At 50.0% G+C, this 19066-nt stretch overlaps 1 protein-coding gene across 1 annotated transcript in view; it reads right to left on the reverse strand.

Annotated features, from left to right (window-relative positions):
- Window positions 1–447: 447 nt before the first annotated feature.
- Window positions 448–19066, reverse strand: part of LRRC74A (leucine rich repeat containing 74A) — a 29096-nt gene continuing 10477 nt past the window's right edge. Inside the window, exons 6-14 of the mRNA XM_068966261.1 lie at window positions 17521–17570; window positions 17088–17169; window positions 11097–11182; window positions 10443–10637; window positions 7697–7792; window positions 5944–6090; window positions 2161–2268; window positions 1096–1253; window positions 448–640 (exon numbers count right to left, since the gene is read on the reverse strand). Of these exons, the coding sequence (XP_068822362.1) occupies window positions 448–640; window positions 1096–1253; window positions 2161–2268; window positions 5944–6090; window positions 7697–7792; window positions 10443–10637; window positions 11097–11182; window positions 17088–17169; window positions 17521–17570 (1115 nt within the window). The remainder of the gene's footprint in view (window positions 641–1095; window positions 1254–2160; window positions 2269–5943; window positions 6091–7696; window positions 7793–10442; window positions 10638–11096; window positions 11183–17087; window positions 17170–17520; window positions 17571–19066) is intronic.

Consider the following 19066-nt stretch of genomic DNA (forward strand, 5'->3'; position numbering starts at 1 on the left):
TTCAAGCAACAATAGAAAAGAAAGATGATTCTGTTCTTCAATCGGAACTAACAAAGCTGCGGTGTGTTGACTGCAGGGGAATTCAAGGTGCCAGCTAGAGCTTCCCACTTGGGTCCCAAGGCCCCAGCTCCGCCTCTCGATGGCCACACGGCCTGATCTCCAGCCCTCTGCCTTGGGCTCCTCCCACCAGTCCCAAGGAACAGGAGGTGGCGCTTTAGAGAGGGCGGGTTGGGGTGGGGGGCCGTCGAGGTGGGGGGCACGCCTGAGCCACCCTGCTGGGGCGATGCTTGCTGGATGATGGTGTCGCTCCTGACCAAGAGCATCACGAGCCAGCCCCTCATGTACATTGTCTCCACTCGATTGTTATGAAACTCTCTCGGGTGCTGTGGTTATCACCCCATTCAAAGACTTGGAGACTGAGCCCTACGCACAGCCTCACCCTTACTATTAGAGCCGAATTACAGCAGTGGCAGCGGCTCCTCCACGCATGACGAACACTGACAGAGGCAGGGACAGGGGTCCCGGGGGAGGGCCGTGGGCCAGGGCCGGACAGGGGCCTCCTCCGGCAGGCTCCTCAGGGCTTTCCCCAGACACGCAGCCGCAGGGCCGTGTGCAGACCAGCGCGTTCTGCAGCCTCAGCCTGGAGGTCTGGCACAGGGAAGCAGGTGCCCGGACCATGCAGACCTGGGTCCTAAGGCTGCAGCTGCCCCTTCCTGGCCGCGAGCCCTTGGCTCCATGCCTTCCTTCGCTGAAGCTCCGTTTCATCCCTCACAGTAGGGTGGGGGGCACACTAGTGCCTGTTGGGTGCTGTGAGAATCCGGGCACCCGTCTGCTGACTGGTGGAGTACTTGGTGCGTGGTAAGGGCTCATGGATGTTGGTCACTGTTATGACCATTGTCAGGGTCCTTGTTGGTCTCTTCAAGGAGATCTCACCTGCCTGGCTGCCTATGCTCCGGCAGAGTCGAATGACCCGCGGTTCCCCAGGGCACCTCTGTCCTCTCGTCTGTGTGTCTGACACCCCGTCCCCACCCGAGGGCCTCGCCCTCTGCTCCGTGTGTCCCCATCGCTCCAGCATGGCCCCTGGAGCCAGGGTACCTTAGACGGAATTGCGGGCCTTCCGGGGGCCAGAGGGGCAGCCCCAAGAGGTCTGGGCAGCGGGGCCAGGCTGACCTGAAGTCCACCATGCCTGTCTTCTCGCCCAGCTTCTTTATCAGCTCCCTGACTTGGTACCGGTTTATGGGGACCTTGTTCTGCTGAGGAGGTGGACAGAACATGCAAGGTCAGTGGAGCTCTCTGCTCCCCACCCCCGACCTCCCCATCACACACACACACACACACACACGCACACACACACCACAGTGCTTCACTCACTCCCCTTGGGCCCACAGCTGGCAACTGAGAGATCTGAGGGAGCTGAACTCACACACCCTGCAGGGTGGGAAGAAGTGCCCCCCGACACCCGGGGGTCACTGCCCAGGACCCCAAGCCTTTCTTTTCAATCTGGAGGGCCCTGCGGCGGGGCAGGGGGAAGGAGGTGGGAGTCTAGGTGGAGTGGGCGGCGGTGACTTTGCAGCATGGGAAGTTCATCCTCACCTCCCTGGTACCGAGTCTAGCCAGCCCTGTTCACTGCAGGCCCAGCTCCGGGGTTCCTATCCCGCCTCCTCTGGGCCTCCACAGAGTCCTATTCTTGCAGGGCCCATCCTTCCTAGGGGTGCTCTGGAGCCAGAGCTGTTCATGCTTGCATTTCAGGGGTTCCTCAGAACCTCCACCATATCCTACACGTGAAGGTGTGGGATTTCGGCCAAGACGATACAGCCTAAGGTAAGATACTGGGCCACTGGGACGTGGTCTCTTATCCTACTCCTTTGTAAAATCTGCCCAGGAGCCAAATGCAATGGGGAGAAAGACCTTGAAGATGAAGAACGTGCGTCTTCGGGCAGCATCTTGGGTCACCAGTGACACCCAGCCATGCAGTAGAGAATGACATCAGGGGGTGATGGAGGGAGGCTTAGCTGTCCCTCTGGGTCTCGATAGAGGAGGTGGATCAGCTGGCTTCTCACAGCCAAGGGGGAAGCTCTGTGAAATGCTTGTGCGTGTCTCTGTCACACACACGTGCACACACGCACACCCAGTGCCCGCGGCCACGAGGCAGCCACCTACCCGTATCATGGCTTTCCGGAACTCGCCCACAGGCATCATCATCTCTCCACTGGGGTTCAGGCTCCTGAAGAAGTCCAGGACGGAGATTTTGTTTTGGTCTGCGTAGCTCTGGGAGAAGCAGGAGACACCAAGAGCCTTGTAACATCTGTACAAACCCCCACCCCTGTCCCCTGCCCCACCTCCGACCCCTACCTGCCCAGACCGAGGCCCAGCAGAACCGCACGTGAAGCTCCCCGTGTGTCTGTCCCACCCACACTGAGTAGGCTGTCCTGCCGGTGCACATCCCAAGGGTGGAAGGATTGTTGCCGAGGCTGTTAAGCTCCCACAGCGTGGAGGGAATAGGGCGGTGATCACATGCATGTTCATTATTTGGTTTTGAGGTCGCCCCTGCTAAGACTAGCGGAGACGGTGCTCTGTGGATGTGAGAGGGCTGTTGTCAGCTCAGAGACCCAAAGACCAAACCAGAACCATGTAGTGGGATGGGCAGAACAGGCTCCTGGAATTCATAGGATTCTAATTATTTCATCTAAATATCCTCATATGGAGACGTACTGTGTTAGAGTATTTTAAAAATGATATGTCATTGTTTTCCATTCAAAGATAGTAGCTACTCACATTTTAAGGTCATTTTAGATAAATAGAAGAAAATGAAAAATCACCCATAGTCCAATCCCACCGCCCAGAGGTAACATCTTGACGTACATTTTTTTCATCTGCCTGCCTATCTATCTAACATCTTTCTACCGTACATACTGTTTAATAAAATGCACTGTATTAATATATTGTGAGCTCCTTTCCAGTATCATTAAATGTTCTTTTGGTTCCTTTTTAGTATCTTCTGGTTTCTCTTTCCCTCTGACTCTCAAAAGCCCGAAGGCAGATGTGCCGACAGGTATTTCTGCAGACTCCCTTGCTCACAGAGGAATTCCTCGGGGATCACTCCCGGGTCCCTGCTCTCCTCTCCCTGCATCTCCCTCTCTGCTGTGCTCCGCTGACCCCACCCCACCCCAGGATGAATCCTGGACCCCCATCTCCAATTCCACATCCCCAGAAGCTGCTCGCTAGTCCATGCTGAACCCCACTGACACCTCAATCCAACACGTCTGAAGCGAGCCTGAGTCAGCTGGATTCTGTGATCCCTGCTACTGAGGGCTGCAGCAGCTACACCCCCTCTACTTCCTTCTTACCCACCTCTATAGTGTGTTACAGAGGCTGGAAAACCAAAGACCGGCCTTCTGCAAGCCCCCTGGAGGCTGCGGGTAGGAACAAGATGGTTTCACCAAGCCCTTTGGTGAGATGCATGTGTGACCCGAGTGCTTTGGCAGCTGGGAGGGTGGCTTCCCGATTCCACAGGCAATTCCTGGTTGGGTGTCTTCTGGAATCTAAACATGGAGGCTTTTCTTCAGCCCTCTCACGTCTCTGGAGTCCCTTTCTGGTAATCGATTCCTCTTTGCTTAACCTAGTGGAGTGGATTCTGTGGTCCGCAACTAAGAGCCTTGACTGGAGGATGGGCCTGTCACTTTGGGAGGTGCTTTTGGCAAGACCCAACATAGCTCCTGCCCTGGAGGAGTTCAGTCTTATGGCGAAAGGGTGAAGCAGAGGGCTGGGGCAGTGTGTGTCAAGGGCACTGACTCTTGGCCAGGGAACCTGAGAAGGGTTGCCCGAGGAAGGGAAACTCAAGTGCGGACAGAGGGAGTGCGGAGGAGAGGGTGAGACCCAGAGGGCAGGAGGAGCAGTGTTCCAGGCAGAGGGACCCAGAGCTGACTTTAAGGGATGCAAGAAGCAATGGGAAGAGATCCAGTGGGGCTGAAATGGGGGTGTGGGGAGATGGGAGGGATGAAGTCAGAGTGGGAAGAGGGGGCAGGGGCAGCTTCTTTTCCCCACTGGACTTCCCTATTGCTGGCAACATTACCATCATTCTTTTAGTCCATTGGGCTTGAAATTTGGAGTTATCTTCACCTCTCCCCTCTTCCCACAGGTCTCTCTTCTCCCAACACACACACACACATACACACATACACACACGCACACGCACGCAGACACAACCACTCACCAAGTCCTGGAGATGCTCCGTAAGGATATCTCCACTCCCATCGTCATTTTCAGCCAAGTTACCGTTCTATATCTAGAATACTACAAGCGTGTTCTCATTGATTTTCCCATTCTCATATTCATATTTACTCCCTTCAGTTCTTTTCTCTCCCTGTTGCCAAAAATACTCTCCCTCAGTCCTGCTGGATTCATATCACACCCTCTGCTCAACAACTCTCCCTGGCTCCCTGCTCCCTGACTTCAAACCCAGCTCTGAGCCTACAGTCTGAGGACTACCATGTCCAGCCCCAGCCTCCCCTTGCAGCCTTGGTTCCCGGTCTTCCCTGTGAGACCAGAGCCAGGTGGTTCTGTTCCCACCCCTCCAGACACACTGCAAGTGACTCCCTATCTGCTCCTTTGCTGATGGGAGTCCCCCTCCCTCTGTCCCTCCCTCTGGGGCTCACCTGCACCCTTTCTGCGTGTCAGGGCCCTTGCCCCAACCCGCCTCTGCCAGGAAGCCTCCTTTCCTGTTTGCCCAGTCCTGCAGTGACCTCTAGTTTGGATTGTACTGATACTTGCTACCTTGGTCACTTGTTTATTATTTATCATCTGACCTTTTCTATTGGAAATGACTGTGTCTATCCCATCTTCCCAGCCAGACTGCTGGGCCCCTTACATTGTATGTGTGGTTGGGTCTCTCCTCTGGGATTCCTTTTCTGTATTGTTTTAAAACAAGGAGCAAGGGCACTTTGCACTAGATAACTCCATTCCCACTCTTCTTGCAAAACAAATTTCTCCTCTGTTCACCTGACATTGATTCACTCATAAAGATATAAAGATACCTGATACTGCTTTGCTTTCTAGAACTTTTCCTACAGTGAGAATTTTCATGTAAGAGCTCTCCTGTTTGGTTCTGAAACCAAGGCACAGAGGTCCAGTGGCACGTGCCACGCGGAGCTGCCTTTGCAGGGCACCTTCCCAGCTCCTGCTGCCCCAGGTGGTAACAGTCCTGCCCCCAGCAGCACGCCCCTCACCTGCATGTCCAGGGCAGAGCCGGCAGTGAAAACTCCAGGCCTGGGCAGTCACTGCTCTGTGAGGCCATTGGACCAGAGGAGCTATAACATCCCTTCCAGCTCTAACACTCTCTGAGTTTTATTGCCCCTGTTACATCTTTTTCCTCCGACTGCCAGACACAATTTAAGACTGGAGCCAGGAGCAGGTGACCTCTAGATATAAAAGACTTATGGATTTCTCATTAGTTGAAGCCACCAAATACCCATGCTGACCACAGGATGTCTTTGCATCCTTACCAGCTATTGGAAAGAGCCTCTGTGAATTGTGTGCTGGTCACATGCCAGGCATTGTTCTAAGTCCGTCATGTGGAGTATAGAATGTAACCTTCACAGCAGCCCTGCTGGGGTGGGTACTATTATTATGCCCATTTTACAGGTGAAGAGACTGAGGCACAGAGCACTATAGTGACTTGTCTCTGGTTGCAATGGAGGAGCCTAGCTGGCAGAAACCATCCTGTTCCATGCCCCTCCCACTTTAGCCAGTTTCAAGCACTTCCTTTCCTCTGGGAGTCAGGAAGCATTGCTGATGGATCTGAGATCCAGAGGGGATATCCTGCAGCTGAGAAGTCCCTTGTCAGACAGGACCGCCGCTCTGGGGGAGTAGAAGTTCTGGGAGCTGAGCCAAAGGTTAGCTCTCTCCAGGGGCCCCTGGGGGCTCTTAGAGGGAAGCAGGGCTCACCTGGATCAGTTTCACGGGGTTCATCCATGTGAAGAGGGTTTTCTTGGCCGAGAGGGCTTGCACTGACTTGTATATCACGTCCAGCTGGGGGTGGATGGCGCACACGCCATCCAGTATTTTCACGAACTGCTCGGACACCAGCACATTCTGCAGCAGGGAGAGAGGGGACCTGTCGGGCGGCGGGCGCTGCCGTCATGCCATCTCCCAGACCTGCGGGCTTCCCCCAGGCAAAGCCACGTGTTGTCTTTTCCAGCTCATTCTGCAGTGCTGCGCCTAGACCGGGACGGCTCTCCTTTGCTAGAACTGGTAGTTTGGCTTGTGAGCTTCCCATGTGATCTGAATCAGGTGTCCTAGCTGGGTGCTGGTGGCCTGTCACCTCCTGTCATCTCACTCTGCACTCAGAAGGTGAGCCTGGTGTCTGTGTGTGACAGACAGGCACGGCTGTGGGGTTACACAACTGGTCCCCAAAGGCCCTGAAAAGCCCATTTCTACCCCAGTGTTGATCTTCAGAGCTGAAGCTACTGGAGTTACTCTGGGAGTTGCTGATGGACAGGGAGGCCTGGTGTGCTGCGATTCATGGGGTCGCAAAGAGTCGAACACAACTGAGCGACTGAACTGAACTGAACTGGTCATGGGTTGAATCATATCCCCCACAAAAAAAGATGCTGAAATCCTAACCCCCAGTACCTGTGAATATGACCTTATTGAGAAATAAGATCTTTGCAGATGATCAAGTTAAAGATGAGGTCCCTGGGGTGGGCCCTAACCCAACATGACTGGTGTCCCTGTAACAAGGGAACACTGGGATACAGAGACAGACGCGCACGCAGGGAGAGTGACATCTGAGGTGAAGGCAGAGATCCAGGGTGAGGTTTCTACAAGCCAAGGAACAGCAAAGATTGCCTGCAAACTACCAGGAGCTAGAAGAGAAGCAGGGAGGAGATTCTTTCTCACAGTCCTCTGGAGGAAGCGACCTGACCAACACCTTGACCTTGAACTTCTAGCCTCCAGGACGGTGAGACAAGACATTTCTATCACTTGAGTCACTTGCTTTGTATACTTTGCCTTGGCATCCCTAGGTCATGAACACATTCTACCTACCTCCCAGAGTAAAACTAAACCAGTTGGAGCCTATAAAATGGCTTTAGGGCTTAAAACGAACACACAGTATAAACTGGTGGACAAGTATAGGATATTGCTGGCAGCAGCTCCCACCTCTGGGGTGATTCAGGACAGAGTACCCACAGAGTGGAGTCACCTCCTCAAGCTTCCCGCCTCCATTAAGGTTTTTTTTTTAACACTCAAATACTACTCTGATTAGAGTAGGCTGAGTCATGAAATGAAAACACAGATTTGGACGTGTTTTCGTACTCAGATGCTAAAAATCCTGTGATTGTGGAAGCATTCTAAGGCCCAGAGCCATCCATCGACAAAGCTGACTGCAGACAGGTCTGTTCTGGGGTCCGCCACCTTTGATTCTGGTGTTCCTCATCTCTGCCCTCAGGCCCACTCTTGGGGGTGCAGGTCCCAGGTTCCCAGGATCGGGCAAATTTATACCATGATGTTACTGACCGACTGGCTAAACCGATGGAAAGGACCCCTGGAGGGGGGCAGAACTGTACCCCAAAAGGAGTGTTTTTTTTTCATCTCCTGGAGCACATAGGCCCTGAGGGTCAGAGCTGTTGGCACCTGGAGCGGTGGCCATGGTAACTGGCAGGCTCCCTGAGTGTGAGCGAACCATCAGATGACTTACAGAAATGTCAATATCCTCCATCCTGGATTTGGGGTTCCTCTTGATGGACAGGATAAGTAACAAAGCACCATCCATACTTATGGGGTTCAGAAAAAGCTGTGGGAGGAAGGGCAAGGCAGAAGGAGGCAGAGATGAGGGCAGAAAAGGCTGATTCAGAGCACGGCTTCCACACATTCCTGTCACACTACAGTCTATGTCTTCCAGATTTCTCTGTAAGCACCCACCTCCCTGTCTGTCTGTCTGTCATCCATCCACTTGTCCATCTTACTGCCCATCCATCCATCCATCCATCCATCCAACAAACATTGACTGGGGCCCTGCAACATGCCAGTCACTGGGTTAAGCACAGACAAGCATGACAAGGATCTAAAATGAAAATATTTGGTCATTGCAGAAAAAATTTAGAAGCAGTAGAAAAAAATGTTTAAATCATCTATATTTCACTAACCAGAAAAAAAATCTTCGTGGCCATTTTGCTGAGGCAGCTTTTTAGTCTTTTAGAAGTCAGATTCTCTGAACTTTCCTTGGCTTCATTGGCCCCCAAGGCTGAGTCCTTGGAGGCTGAGTCCATCCTTCCTGTCTGAATCACACTCGGTGCCCATCCAGGCAGGCCAGCTTCTCAGCTTCCCCAGTCACTAGGCGGCCACCTGGATGGTCTGCCATCCCCAAGCTACTTCCACCGGTCAGAACCTGACTCCCTCTTGTCACTGCAACAGCTCTAGGGCGACTGCCCTCTTGGATGGCAGCTCGTCTTCACTGATTCCTAACTCCTATTCTTCTTCACCAGCACTGCCACGTCTGTGGTCCCCCCGAGTCACCCACGTATCTTGTGGGAGTTGGAGCTGCAGCAGAAAGCCAGGTAAAGCTGACTTCCCTCTGCCTCTTGCTAGCCAACAAGTCACACAGCCTCAGTCTTCTCATCTGACAAGTGGGGCTACTGGAGCCCACCTGGTAGGGCTGGGCCAGGAATAAGGAGACAAATCACTTAAACAGAACCTGGCTCAAGGTAGGAGCCCCAGAAAGGGGATCTGTTAATACAAGGCCTCATTTTTCATCAATTGCCAACTTCCCAGGAGCTTCACTGTTATAAACTGGCATCTATAAACAAATTAATTTAAAATAAAATACATATTCATTCATTTACTTAATAAATATTCATTGGGAATCCCATGGACAGAGGAGCCTGGTGGGCTACAGTCCATGGGATCACAAGAGTTGGCCACGACTTAGTGAGTAAACCACCCAGGACTTTGCTAGGTACAGGGAATATAATAATGGCCAAACCCGAATACGTCTTTGTCCTCAGGAAGCTCTCATGCTAGTGGGTGACAGATAAGTCACTCAGAATGAGGATATAAAGAGGAACTCTGGGGAGTTCTGGGAGAAGGGGTAAACGGGATCTGAGGGTTCCCTGGGGGTCCCTAGAGAACTGGGGATCCCACTGTGTTCCGAGGCAGACCAGCAGCTGAGGCCAGTTGGGGGAGCACTGTGGACTGAGCAAGTGGTGTAGGCAAGGTCCTGCAGGGAGGGAGATGAAAAAGCCCCTGCGGTCTCCCCTCGTGGTCCAGCGGTTAAGTGAAAGTGAAAGTCGCTCAGGACTCTTAGCAACCCCATGGCCCATACAGTCCATGGAATTCTCCAGGCCAGACTACTGGAGTGGGTAGCCTTTCCCTTCTCCAGGGGATCTTCCCGACCCAGGGATCTAACCCACGTCTCCCACACTGCAGGCATTTTTTTTTTTTTACCAGCTGGGCCACCAGGGAAGCGCAAGAATACTGGAGTGGGTAGTCTATCCCTTCTCCAGGGGATCTTCCCAACCCAGGGATCGAACCAGGGTCTCCTGCATTGCGGGTGGATTCTTTACCAGCTGAGCTACCAGGGAAGCCCATGGTTAAGAAGCTGCCTGCCAAGGTAGGGGGTGGGGATTTGATCCCTGGTCCGGGATGATCCCACATGTCAAGGAGCTCCTAGACCCTTGCACCGCAGCTACTGAAGCCCGCGTGCCTAGAGTCTGTGCTCTGCACCAAGAGAAGCCACCACAGTGAGAAGCCTGTGCACTACAGTGAAGACCCAGGGCAGCCAAAAAATTAAATGAAAAAAAAAAGGACCCTGAGGCATCGGCTGGAGCATAGGAGTTGGGGGGAGGGTAAACTTGAAGCACACTCAGGGAGAGAACTGAGTTTGAGTGAAGGAGGCCCTGGGGGATGTGGGGTTCAAGCTGGAGAAGAGTAGGTAGGGGTGGAGTTAGAAGCCAGATTTACACTCAAAATGCACACTCTGGCTGCAGTGCGGAGAAAAACTGGAGGAGGGGAGTCCCTGGCAGTCTAGCAGTTAGGACTTGGCGCTTTCACTCCCCGGGCCCGGGTTCAGTCCCTGGTTGGGGAACGGAGATCCCAAAAGCCACTTGGTGAAGAAAAAAAACCTGGAGGAGACCCAGATGGGAGAAAGGAAAACCAGTTAAGAGACAAACTGCTACCCTGTGCCAGGTAAGAGCGGAGGGTGTGACACTGAGTTTGCAGAACAAAGCCAGCCAAGAATGTAGATTTTTCTCTCCAGCAACATCCCAACCCACTTCCACTCCCCCCCGCCCCCCCCAAAGATACACACGTGCATGCACACACAGGGACGCACACCCGCTGACGCACACATGCATGGGTGCAGAGACACACAGATATGCACAGTTCACACACGGAGGCACTCACATGTACACACAAGCTGTCCTGTCCCCAGCCTGGGTGAAGACTACCTTCAGAACTTTGAGGCTCTCATTCAACTCCAGGGCTCTGCTGATTTTGGAGAGCCCGTCATTGGTGATGTTGTTGCTGCTGAGGTCTAGGTAGGTCAGGTAGCTGTTGAGTCTGAGGACCTCCCCTAGGGCTGCAGCCCCCTCGTTCCCAAAGCTGTTCATGGAGAGGTCGAGTTTCTTCAGCGACACGTTAGACTGCAGGGAGAAGGGAAAACAGCGCCAGCATCAAGGCTGCAGGCAACTCACCCAGCCAACGGGCCCCCATTTTTGACCCCGGCTGACTTCCAGACAGAGTGCTCAGTGGTTCCCTGGAGAGAGATGGCCAGATCTTTCCAGATCCCTCCCAGCTGGGCTCGGAGTCTCAGAGCGCATTCTCTTTGGGTGAAGGTCATTCCCTTCGCCCCGAGTTAAACTGCCCCTTTGAAGTTACCCCCAGAGGTGCGTAGGAGGCCCCAGTAGGGTGAGTTTCCCTGGGAGGGGTTTGTACTAACGAAGGTCATGCGTTCAGGAGTTGTGGGAGGCAGACTGGCTGTGAAGAGTGCCTGAGGAGATCTCAGATCACCGTCCTCAATGATGAAGAGGTTCAAGACGGCGGACGGAGGGCCTGGTCGTCCTCCCCCGGGCTCAACCCTGGCTCCGCCCCTGCAGGCTTACCCGGAGACCGTTGCACAAGGCCACCACTCCCCGGATGTAGAGGTGGTTCCAGCTCAGATCCAGCGACTGGAGCCCTACATTGATGGCTGAGGGAGGGGAGGGCGTCATCTCAGCATCCCCCACCTCCTGGAGAACCCAGGCTCCGGGTCGGCCTGAGATCCATGAAACTGGGGGGGCTCAGTCCTCATGCAAAGCAGAACACGGAGGCAATAACTTGTCAGTTATCCATTTAAACACAAAATTACCAGGTGATTCCCAACGCCACAGCAACCTAGTAAGATACTCATACATTGCAGGTGGCAAACACAGGATACACTCCGAACTGTCTGGTCACAGACATTTTCCTACTAAAATCTGTTTGCTCCATCTCACGGCACTATCACCCCTGAGACTCTTCCTAGGGAGACGTATAGTATGTGAGATGAGTGATACACTTGTAGATGCTTACCACGGCGTCACTTACAAAAGTAAGGTTTGTGACTCACAGGGGAGGGGCAAAGCCTAACACAAATATCCACCTGGTGGAAAATCACACAGTCGTTAACACAGATGGAGACAGCATGGGAAACAGGGCTTGTTTACATAGCGAGACTGTGGTGGGCAGGGCGAGTTCTATCACGTGATATTTTCATGGAGACCTATGGGAGCAGTGGGGGCCACAGAATGTCCATCCAGGAGAACTTTAGGGATACAGCCAGGTGGAAGTGGGGCGACATCAGGCTTGTCTAGAAGTTGGGTTTGCCCTGAAATTGCAATTTTTAAAAAAACTTAAAGATGCTTTTGATCACAGGCTACATAGGGCTGGGAGAGAATTCTATTTAAACACATCGCCATTGTCATTTTTATCTGGGGAGGGCGGATGTGCTGGGAACACTATTGGGAAGAGAGACTAAAGTGCTCTTGAAGGACACTGAGTGGGAGGAACCGCCTTCAGGCCCAGGAAAATGTGATTTTCCGTTTTATTTTTTTATGGACAGAGTGCTCTGTACTGATCATGCCTTCCCCTTGTGTCAACCACCAGGACAGACTTTCAGGAAAATGCACACCACCTTCTGTTGTATTGAGAACGAACTTTCCTCCTGCTTTCATTCTCTCCCTGCCTGTCTCCCTCAGTCCCTTCCTACCCTTCTTTCCTCTTTTGTGCCATGTTCCCCACTTAAGTTATACCTTGCACTCCTGCTCCTCTTAAATGACCACAAAATTAAAAGGTTAATTCTGTTCTCACCACTTCCTAGCTATGTGACCTTAGACAGAAGGCAGTCATGTCTGACTCTTTGTCACCCCACAGACTGTAGCCTGCCAGGCTCCTCTGTCCATGGGATTCTCCAGGCAAGAATACTGGAGTGGCAAGCCATGCCCTTCTCCAGGGGATCTTTCCGATCTAGGGCTCAAACCTGGTTCTCCCACATTGAGGCGGATTCTTTGGCTTACTTGTCCTTCCCTTACTTCTGTTTTCTGATCTATAACATGGGAATGTTAACCTTTACAAAGTTTTTTTTTTTTGTAAAGATTGATGTAAAGAGCCTAGCATGATGCCTGTCACATAGTAATCATCTAATATTTGGTGGCTTTAATACACAAAATTTTTTAAAAGCTGCTTGTATAGTATGGTGACAACCATATTAAAACAGAAGTTAGTTTGTCTCATTTTAAATTTGTTTTAAAATTTAATTTTCAAATGTTTGACAATTAGTTTTCAAAGGGAGACTCAAAATACCCAATAACTCATTTACACTTTGCTCTTCCGTCCCTTCCATTCCAGCTGAAGATCTTGCCTCATTTCTTCGCTGAGGCAACGGCAACCATGGGGTGAGAGAGCTTCACTCTCCTAAAGTGCTATCTCCCAGCCCCACTGACCCCCACACCCACTCTTCGGATCCCCCCTTTTCAGTGAACCATGGGTCCCTACTGCTCTCAGGCCTCCCCTCCATTTTTGTTATAGATACTATCACCTCCTGTCTTTTCAAGGACTTCGATCCTATAATTATCTCCTCCTTCTTCTCCATCACAGAGAAGGCAATGGCAGCCTGGAAAATCCCATGGACGGAGGAGCCTGGTGGGCTGCAGTCCATGAGGTCGCTAAGAGTCAGACACAACTGAGTGACTTCACTTTCACTTTTCACTTTCATGCATCGGAGAAGGAAATGGCAACCCACTCCAGTGTTCTTGCCTGGAGAATCCCGGGGACGGGGGAGCCTGGTGGGCTGCCGTCTATGGAGTCGCAGAGTCGGAGCAGCAGCAGCCTTCTCCATCATCAGTTTCTGTTTCTCTTCCTCCTGTCAGCATTTCCCACCCTTGCAAACCTTCCTGGACTCTACGTCACCCATCTCTGTTCCAGCCCCGTCTCATTGGAGCGCCTGGAGTTGCTTACGTGGCCATTTTCTCTTCTTTGCATCTCATTTTCAACTCAGCCCACTCCAGCTGGGTTTGCATACTCCCTCAGTAGTTATTTCCATGCTGGCAAGTCCTGTGGTCACTTTACTGTCTTCTTATTTGACCTCTAAACAGTACTTCACCCAGCTGACCACCTCCCCCTTCTTGAAAATACTCCCCACCATGTGGCTCCTTGGTACCTCACTTTCCCTGCTATTTGACTCATCACTCCGACTCCAGCTCCTCCTCCTCCTCTGTGACCCTTTAAAATGTTGGAGTGACCCTGGGGGCAGTAGGATGGCCCCCTACTCAACTCTGTCTGCACTCTTCGCCTGGACAACCTCATCTGGACACGTGGCCGTGGCTTTAAATACATCGCAAATATGTTTTCAGTTCTGACGTGTTCTCCACACTCTAAACTGACCCAGCAAACCACCTTCCTGACATCTCCGTGTCGGCGTCAAATGGGCATTGAAAGCCCTTCCTGGCCCAAAGCAGACACCTTGACTCCTAACTCCTGCCCCTCCGTACTGTGACTCCCTGAGGTCCCCCCCGAGTAAACACCACCTCCATCTCACGAGGAACTGAAACTAAAGAATCACGAATCTATCTTTATCTCTCCCTTTCCCTCCCTCTTCACATCAGCAAGTCCTTTTGGCTTTACTTCCGGAGCATATTCTGAATCCATCCCCTCTGGGAGCCTCCTGGCTGAGCTCACGTTGTGGTCCTGTCCTGGTCTGGAACACCACGCCTCCCTCCTCCCCTCCTGTCCTCCTCAGATGCAGGAGTCACGGAGCTGGTCTGAGCCTCCCAGCCGTCCCTCATCATTCTCACGCTCACATCCTTTGTGACACACCGTGCGTTGAATGAAACCCAGGCTCTGTGGGTGTCGTGGCTCCAACAGCCCAACGTGAGGGGCTGCCCACCACCTCGACGACCTCTCCCCCTTCCATTCTCCTCCCCTGTCCCCTGCGCTTCAGCCACACAGTCACCCCAAGTTCCTCAAACAGGCTTTCTTCCTGGAAAGCTATATAGAATGACTGTTTCTTCTTTTATATTCAGGTTTCAACAAAGAGCCACCTTCCCTGGGTGGTTTCCTCTCCCCTCCCCATCTAGATTAGCACTCTCTCCCCACTGTTAGGAGTCCTCTCTGGTTCTATTCATTTCCCCAGGAGTGAACGTCTAGTTTGTTTTTTTTTCTCCCCCTTTTATAACACTTTTGTTATAACGAACCTCCTTCGACAGCTCTCTCTTGCCGAGAGCCAGCACGGGAGATCCCACCCATGACAAGGTCATGCGGAGAGGCCTGATGGGCAAGGCGAGTCAGGTCTCAAGGGGTCCTCTGTCTGAGCATCTACCCTGAAACCAAACTCTGTCTGTTTACTGTCTGCTATACTATACTCTTCTGACATTACCACCTTTTCTCGGGAAAGAGTTAATTCAGAGCTCCAACAGTCTCCTGCATATAAAAAGAATGTCTCGGCTTAAGCCACTTGGATGGCTTTCTAACTTATCTGACCAGTCAGACCGACTTTACAGCTTGTGGATTGTTTACAGCCCCCAACCATGAGAGGCACAAAGCTTAAAACATCTTAAAGATATAGAGCCTTTGGGGGCTAAGAATTAGTTTGGTGAAGAGTTTGTTGAGTTAATGTTTGCCTCCAGGCCTCCATATCCTTTATCTTTTAGACACCTGGGAGGATATTAATCAATGTAAATGGGATGCAGAAATAGGAATATAGTAGTTTTGATGTTAGCAATACTAGACTTTTGAGTTAATTAATTTTCTCTTTGTTATAAATCACTGTACTTCACTTTCTTGTTATAAATTGTTGTATCCTTGCTATGTAAGAATGTAACTTTATTTAGTGCTTTCTGAGAGTGGCACCAGACTTTGGGAAGAAAAACACTATTACCCTTATCAGAAAAGGGCTGTAAAATGTTAATTGGCCTTCTGGCCGGAAGATGATGTAAATCACCTAAGACTTATGTATACAACTAGGTATGTAGAGAGAAAGCCTGGTCTCGATAAGAGTCAGGGCTGTTGACACTGCATAATTTTGTATTATCCATTGATCTCTATGTAAAATCAAAAGTATATAAGGCCTTTCCGGACAATAGAGGATGGGTCAGTCATCAGACTGGTTTCCCCCATGTCTTTTCCTACTCTATTTTCTGGCTGAATTCCCATCTGGAGCGGGGAGGCTCACCATGTCTACTTACTTGCCCTGGCTTCTAAGATCCGTGAGAGAGAGAGCCTAAGGCGGGGCATCCTCCGCTATTCAAATGGGCGCCGGTGGCCCAACGTAGATGGTGCAAGTCTCTTGTCCTGAGGTTTTATTAGCCTTCCCCATAAAACAAGTTATTTAGCTTCTTTTCTCCACTAAATTTTCCTACTATACTATTTCTTCCTAATCTCTCTTTATATTTCTAAATAAGTAAGTTTTCCTTGCCTATGCCGTCTCCCCTTCGAATTCCCTGGAACCACCGGGGCAGGACCCCGGCACTTTCTGTATGCATGAGACCTTCTCTGAGACACCTATAGAGGTGAACTGTGTTCTAGAATATACACATTTCCAATATATTACTGCTGCTGCTAAGTCGCTTCAGTCGTGTCCGACTCTTTGTGACCCCATAGATGGCAGCCCACCAGGCTCCCCCGTCCCTGGGATTCTCCAGCTAAGAACACTGGAGTGGGTTGCCATTTCCTTCTCCAATGCATGAAAGTGAAAAGTGAAAGTGAAGTCGCTCAGTCATGTCCGACTCATCTCGACCCCATGGACTGCAGCCCACCAGGCTCCTCCATCCATGGGATTTTCCAGTCCTACCACTGGAGGAGGGTACCATCGCCTTCTCCGTAATATATATTACTAAATGTAATTGTTCTCCAATTTGAACAATTGTTCTCCAAAGTGCCTTTGTCTAGCGGACTTGTGAGTGTCCCTATTTTTTGTTCGTTTTCACCGCCATTGATATTCTCTGATGGGAAATTGTTACAGCTCTGCTAGATGACAAAGGAGGTCTGTTTGCGGGGTTTTTTTGCGTGTTAATTACTGAAGAGTGCAGACACTTGGTTTTCTTTGGTCGCTGTCCATATGCTCTGGCCAGGTTTTCTTTTTTTTTCCTGGGAGTATTTATCATTGCCTAATTGAGCTAGAGGACCTTTCGTCAGTATTCTGAACAGTAATCTTTTATATTTTTCAAATGTTCTACATTTCTACTCCCTAACTAGTGCTTGTCTTCTATCACTGCCCCACAATTTCTTTTATCATCTGAAAGTTTTCAACTTTACTGTTGTCAAATGTATGAATCGTTTTTGTTGCACTTTCTGCCCACTGGTTTGTTACAGTGTGTGCCTATTTCTGTTTAATAATCTTTAGCCTCCTTGAAGTCATCTCTCTGTATTACTTCTCATAGAAACAAGTTACTTTTATGTTATTCTAATTACTTCCCACATTCAGATGTTTGCTCTGTTCAGAATGAATTTGGGGTATCGTTTACACTGCTTTCTATACCAAAATTTCAATAACAATAAAGAAACAGGAGATGAGCTCTGACAAGCCATCTTACCCTACTTCCCTCCCTTTTCCAGTCCCCTCCCTTCACAGCAGGACTCACCTAGCATCTGCCCCAGGTACTCGCCTGCCTTATGACAGAATTGGTTGTGACTGAGATCCAGTGATTTAATTCTGTAATTGTTCTAGAGAAAGAAACAGGGCAAGGAGAGGTGATTTGTGTCTTCTCTGTCTTTGCAAATGCCTCACTTAGAACACTGTGATGGGGGCCTGCATATGCTGAAAATTAAGTAGGCTAGTGTTCTTAGATGGAGGACAGTTCATTTCCTGTAGAACTGTTGATGACTGCTAGGAGAATTTAGCACCATCCAAACAGTCCTACCACTTGCTGAGGCTTTTGATAGGACTGGAGTCTGAACACTCAGCAGCTCCCTACAGCAAGTAAGTGGCCTCACTCCTTCCTGATGCTCAGAGCCACCCGTGTCCCTGCGGCATCGCTCATGGGGCTGGCTGCACCTGCACCCCTGGCTTCTTACCGACAAGGCTTGACAGAACAGCTCTGCAGATTCTTCCTTGAAGTTATTTCCTGCAGTGAAGGGGGGGCATTAGCAACACTCTTCAGACTAAGGCTCCCTAACCCTCCATATCTAGTCCTGCCAGCTTCTTGCTTTTGGAACAATCGGACATAGAAAATGTGGCAAGTCCAGCAAGGACCATGTAGCACGTGAAACTCTGCTCAGTGTTACATGGCAGCCTGGATGGGCGGGGGGTTTGGGCAAATGCTTAAAGCAGTGTTTGGGCACAGAGGAACACATAGGAAGAAAGACAGCTCATTACCATCTCTTTAGTGCTCCTTCCCTTCTCTCTCTGCCATGACTGGGCAGGGAGTTGCAGGAGCTGGCACACCATGCCCTGTGCATCCACTGATAGCATCAACCCCTGGCCTTGTGCCTAAACTCTGTGATGTTCTAAAAAGGCTAATTCAAGTCTAAGCAGCAGAGTTGGGACTGGAGAGATGAATGAGTCACTTACCATGCGTGCAAGATCAAAGAGGTGCCAAAAATCTTGGTAATCAGTATGAATAACAGCTTAATAGTTTAAAATACAAATCAATGAGAAAACATCTATGATGAACCAGAGTTTAAATAAAAGCAGGATGTGACCCTGTACTTCATTCCAATCTGTCCCTGTGGGATTCTGTGGTTTATTTAAAGTGTTGATATTTTCTTCACCCATGGACTTATCTTTGTATTAATTTTGGCTTTTAAAAATGTTGCTTCAAGATGTTATTTACTTGGTTACTGAGTTTTTTGTTGCCCCTTAAGTTCTGTGGCTGAGGTGAGTGCCTTCCTTGTCTTATCCTAGCCCTGGCCCTGCTAAGAAATCTGTTGATAAAACACTGGTGATTTGGGGGGAATAGATAACACAAATTCTTATCCCCAAATTTCTCCTTGAAAGTTTAATAAACCATCTCTAGCACTCAAAAAGTGCTTGGCACATAGCAGGTGCTCAGTGAATCCTGAATGAATGAATGAATGAAGCCACTGAAACACAAATACTTCCTTGGTTGTTTCTGGCACCAGTGCAATGAAATGAGATGAAAATCTAGTCAATGTATAAACTTATGTGATCTGTTACTCATATTGTTGTATTTATACTATTTGTTACCTGTCTTGCATTGGCTGTAAGAAATTGTTTGGAAGATAGATGAAAAACACAGATTCTTAGCCTTTCCCCCTAAAGAAATCTGACTTAGCAGCCTGGGATAGGGCTGGGAAGTTTGTATTTTTGCAAAGAACTTTCTGGATTAATGTTATATTAGAGGTCTTAGCCAACACAACCAAAAAACTCTCCAGGAGCCATAAATATTGGAACAAAGAGACAAAAACTTCCATTGTTTGCAGACATTATCACCTACATAAATAATCCAAGAATATTAACAAAATGTCAGAACTAGTAAGATAATTCAATAAAATGATTGACAATAGGCTCAATGTACAAAAATTAATAGTTCTCATACATACCAGGAATAAAGTAATTAGAAAAAGTGGTAGAAAAAACATTCTATTCTCATAAGAATGA

This window comes from Capricornis sumatraensis, chromosome 2, assembly GCF_032405125.1.
Source record: "Capricornis sumatraensis isolate serow.1 chromosome 2, serow.2, whole genome shotgun sequence".
Taxonomy (NCBI): domain Eukaryota; kingdom Metazoa; phylum Chordata; class Mammalia; order Artiodactyla; family Bovidae; genus Capricornis; species Capricornis sumatraensis.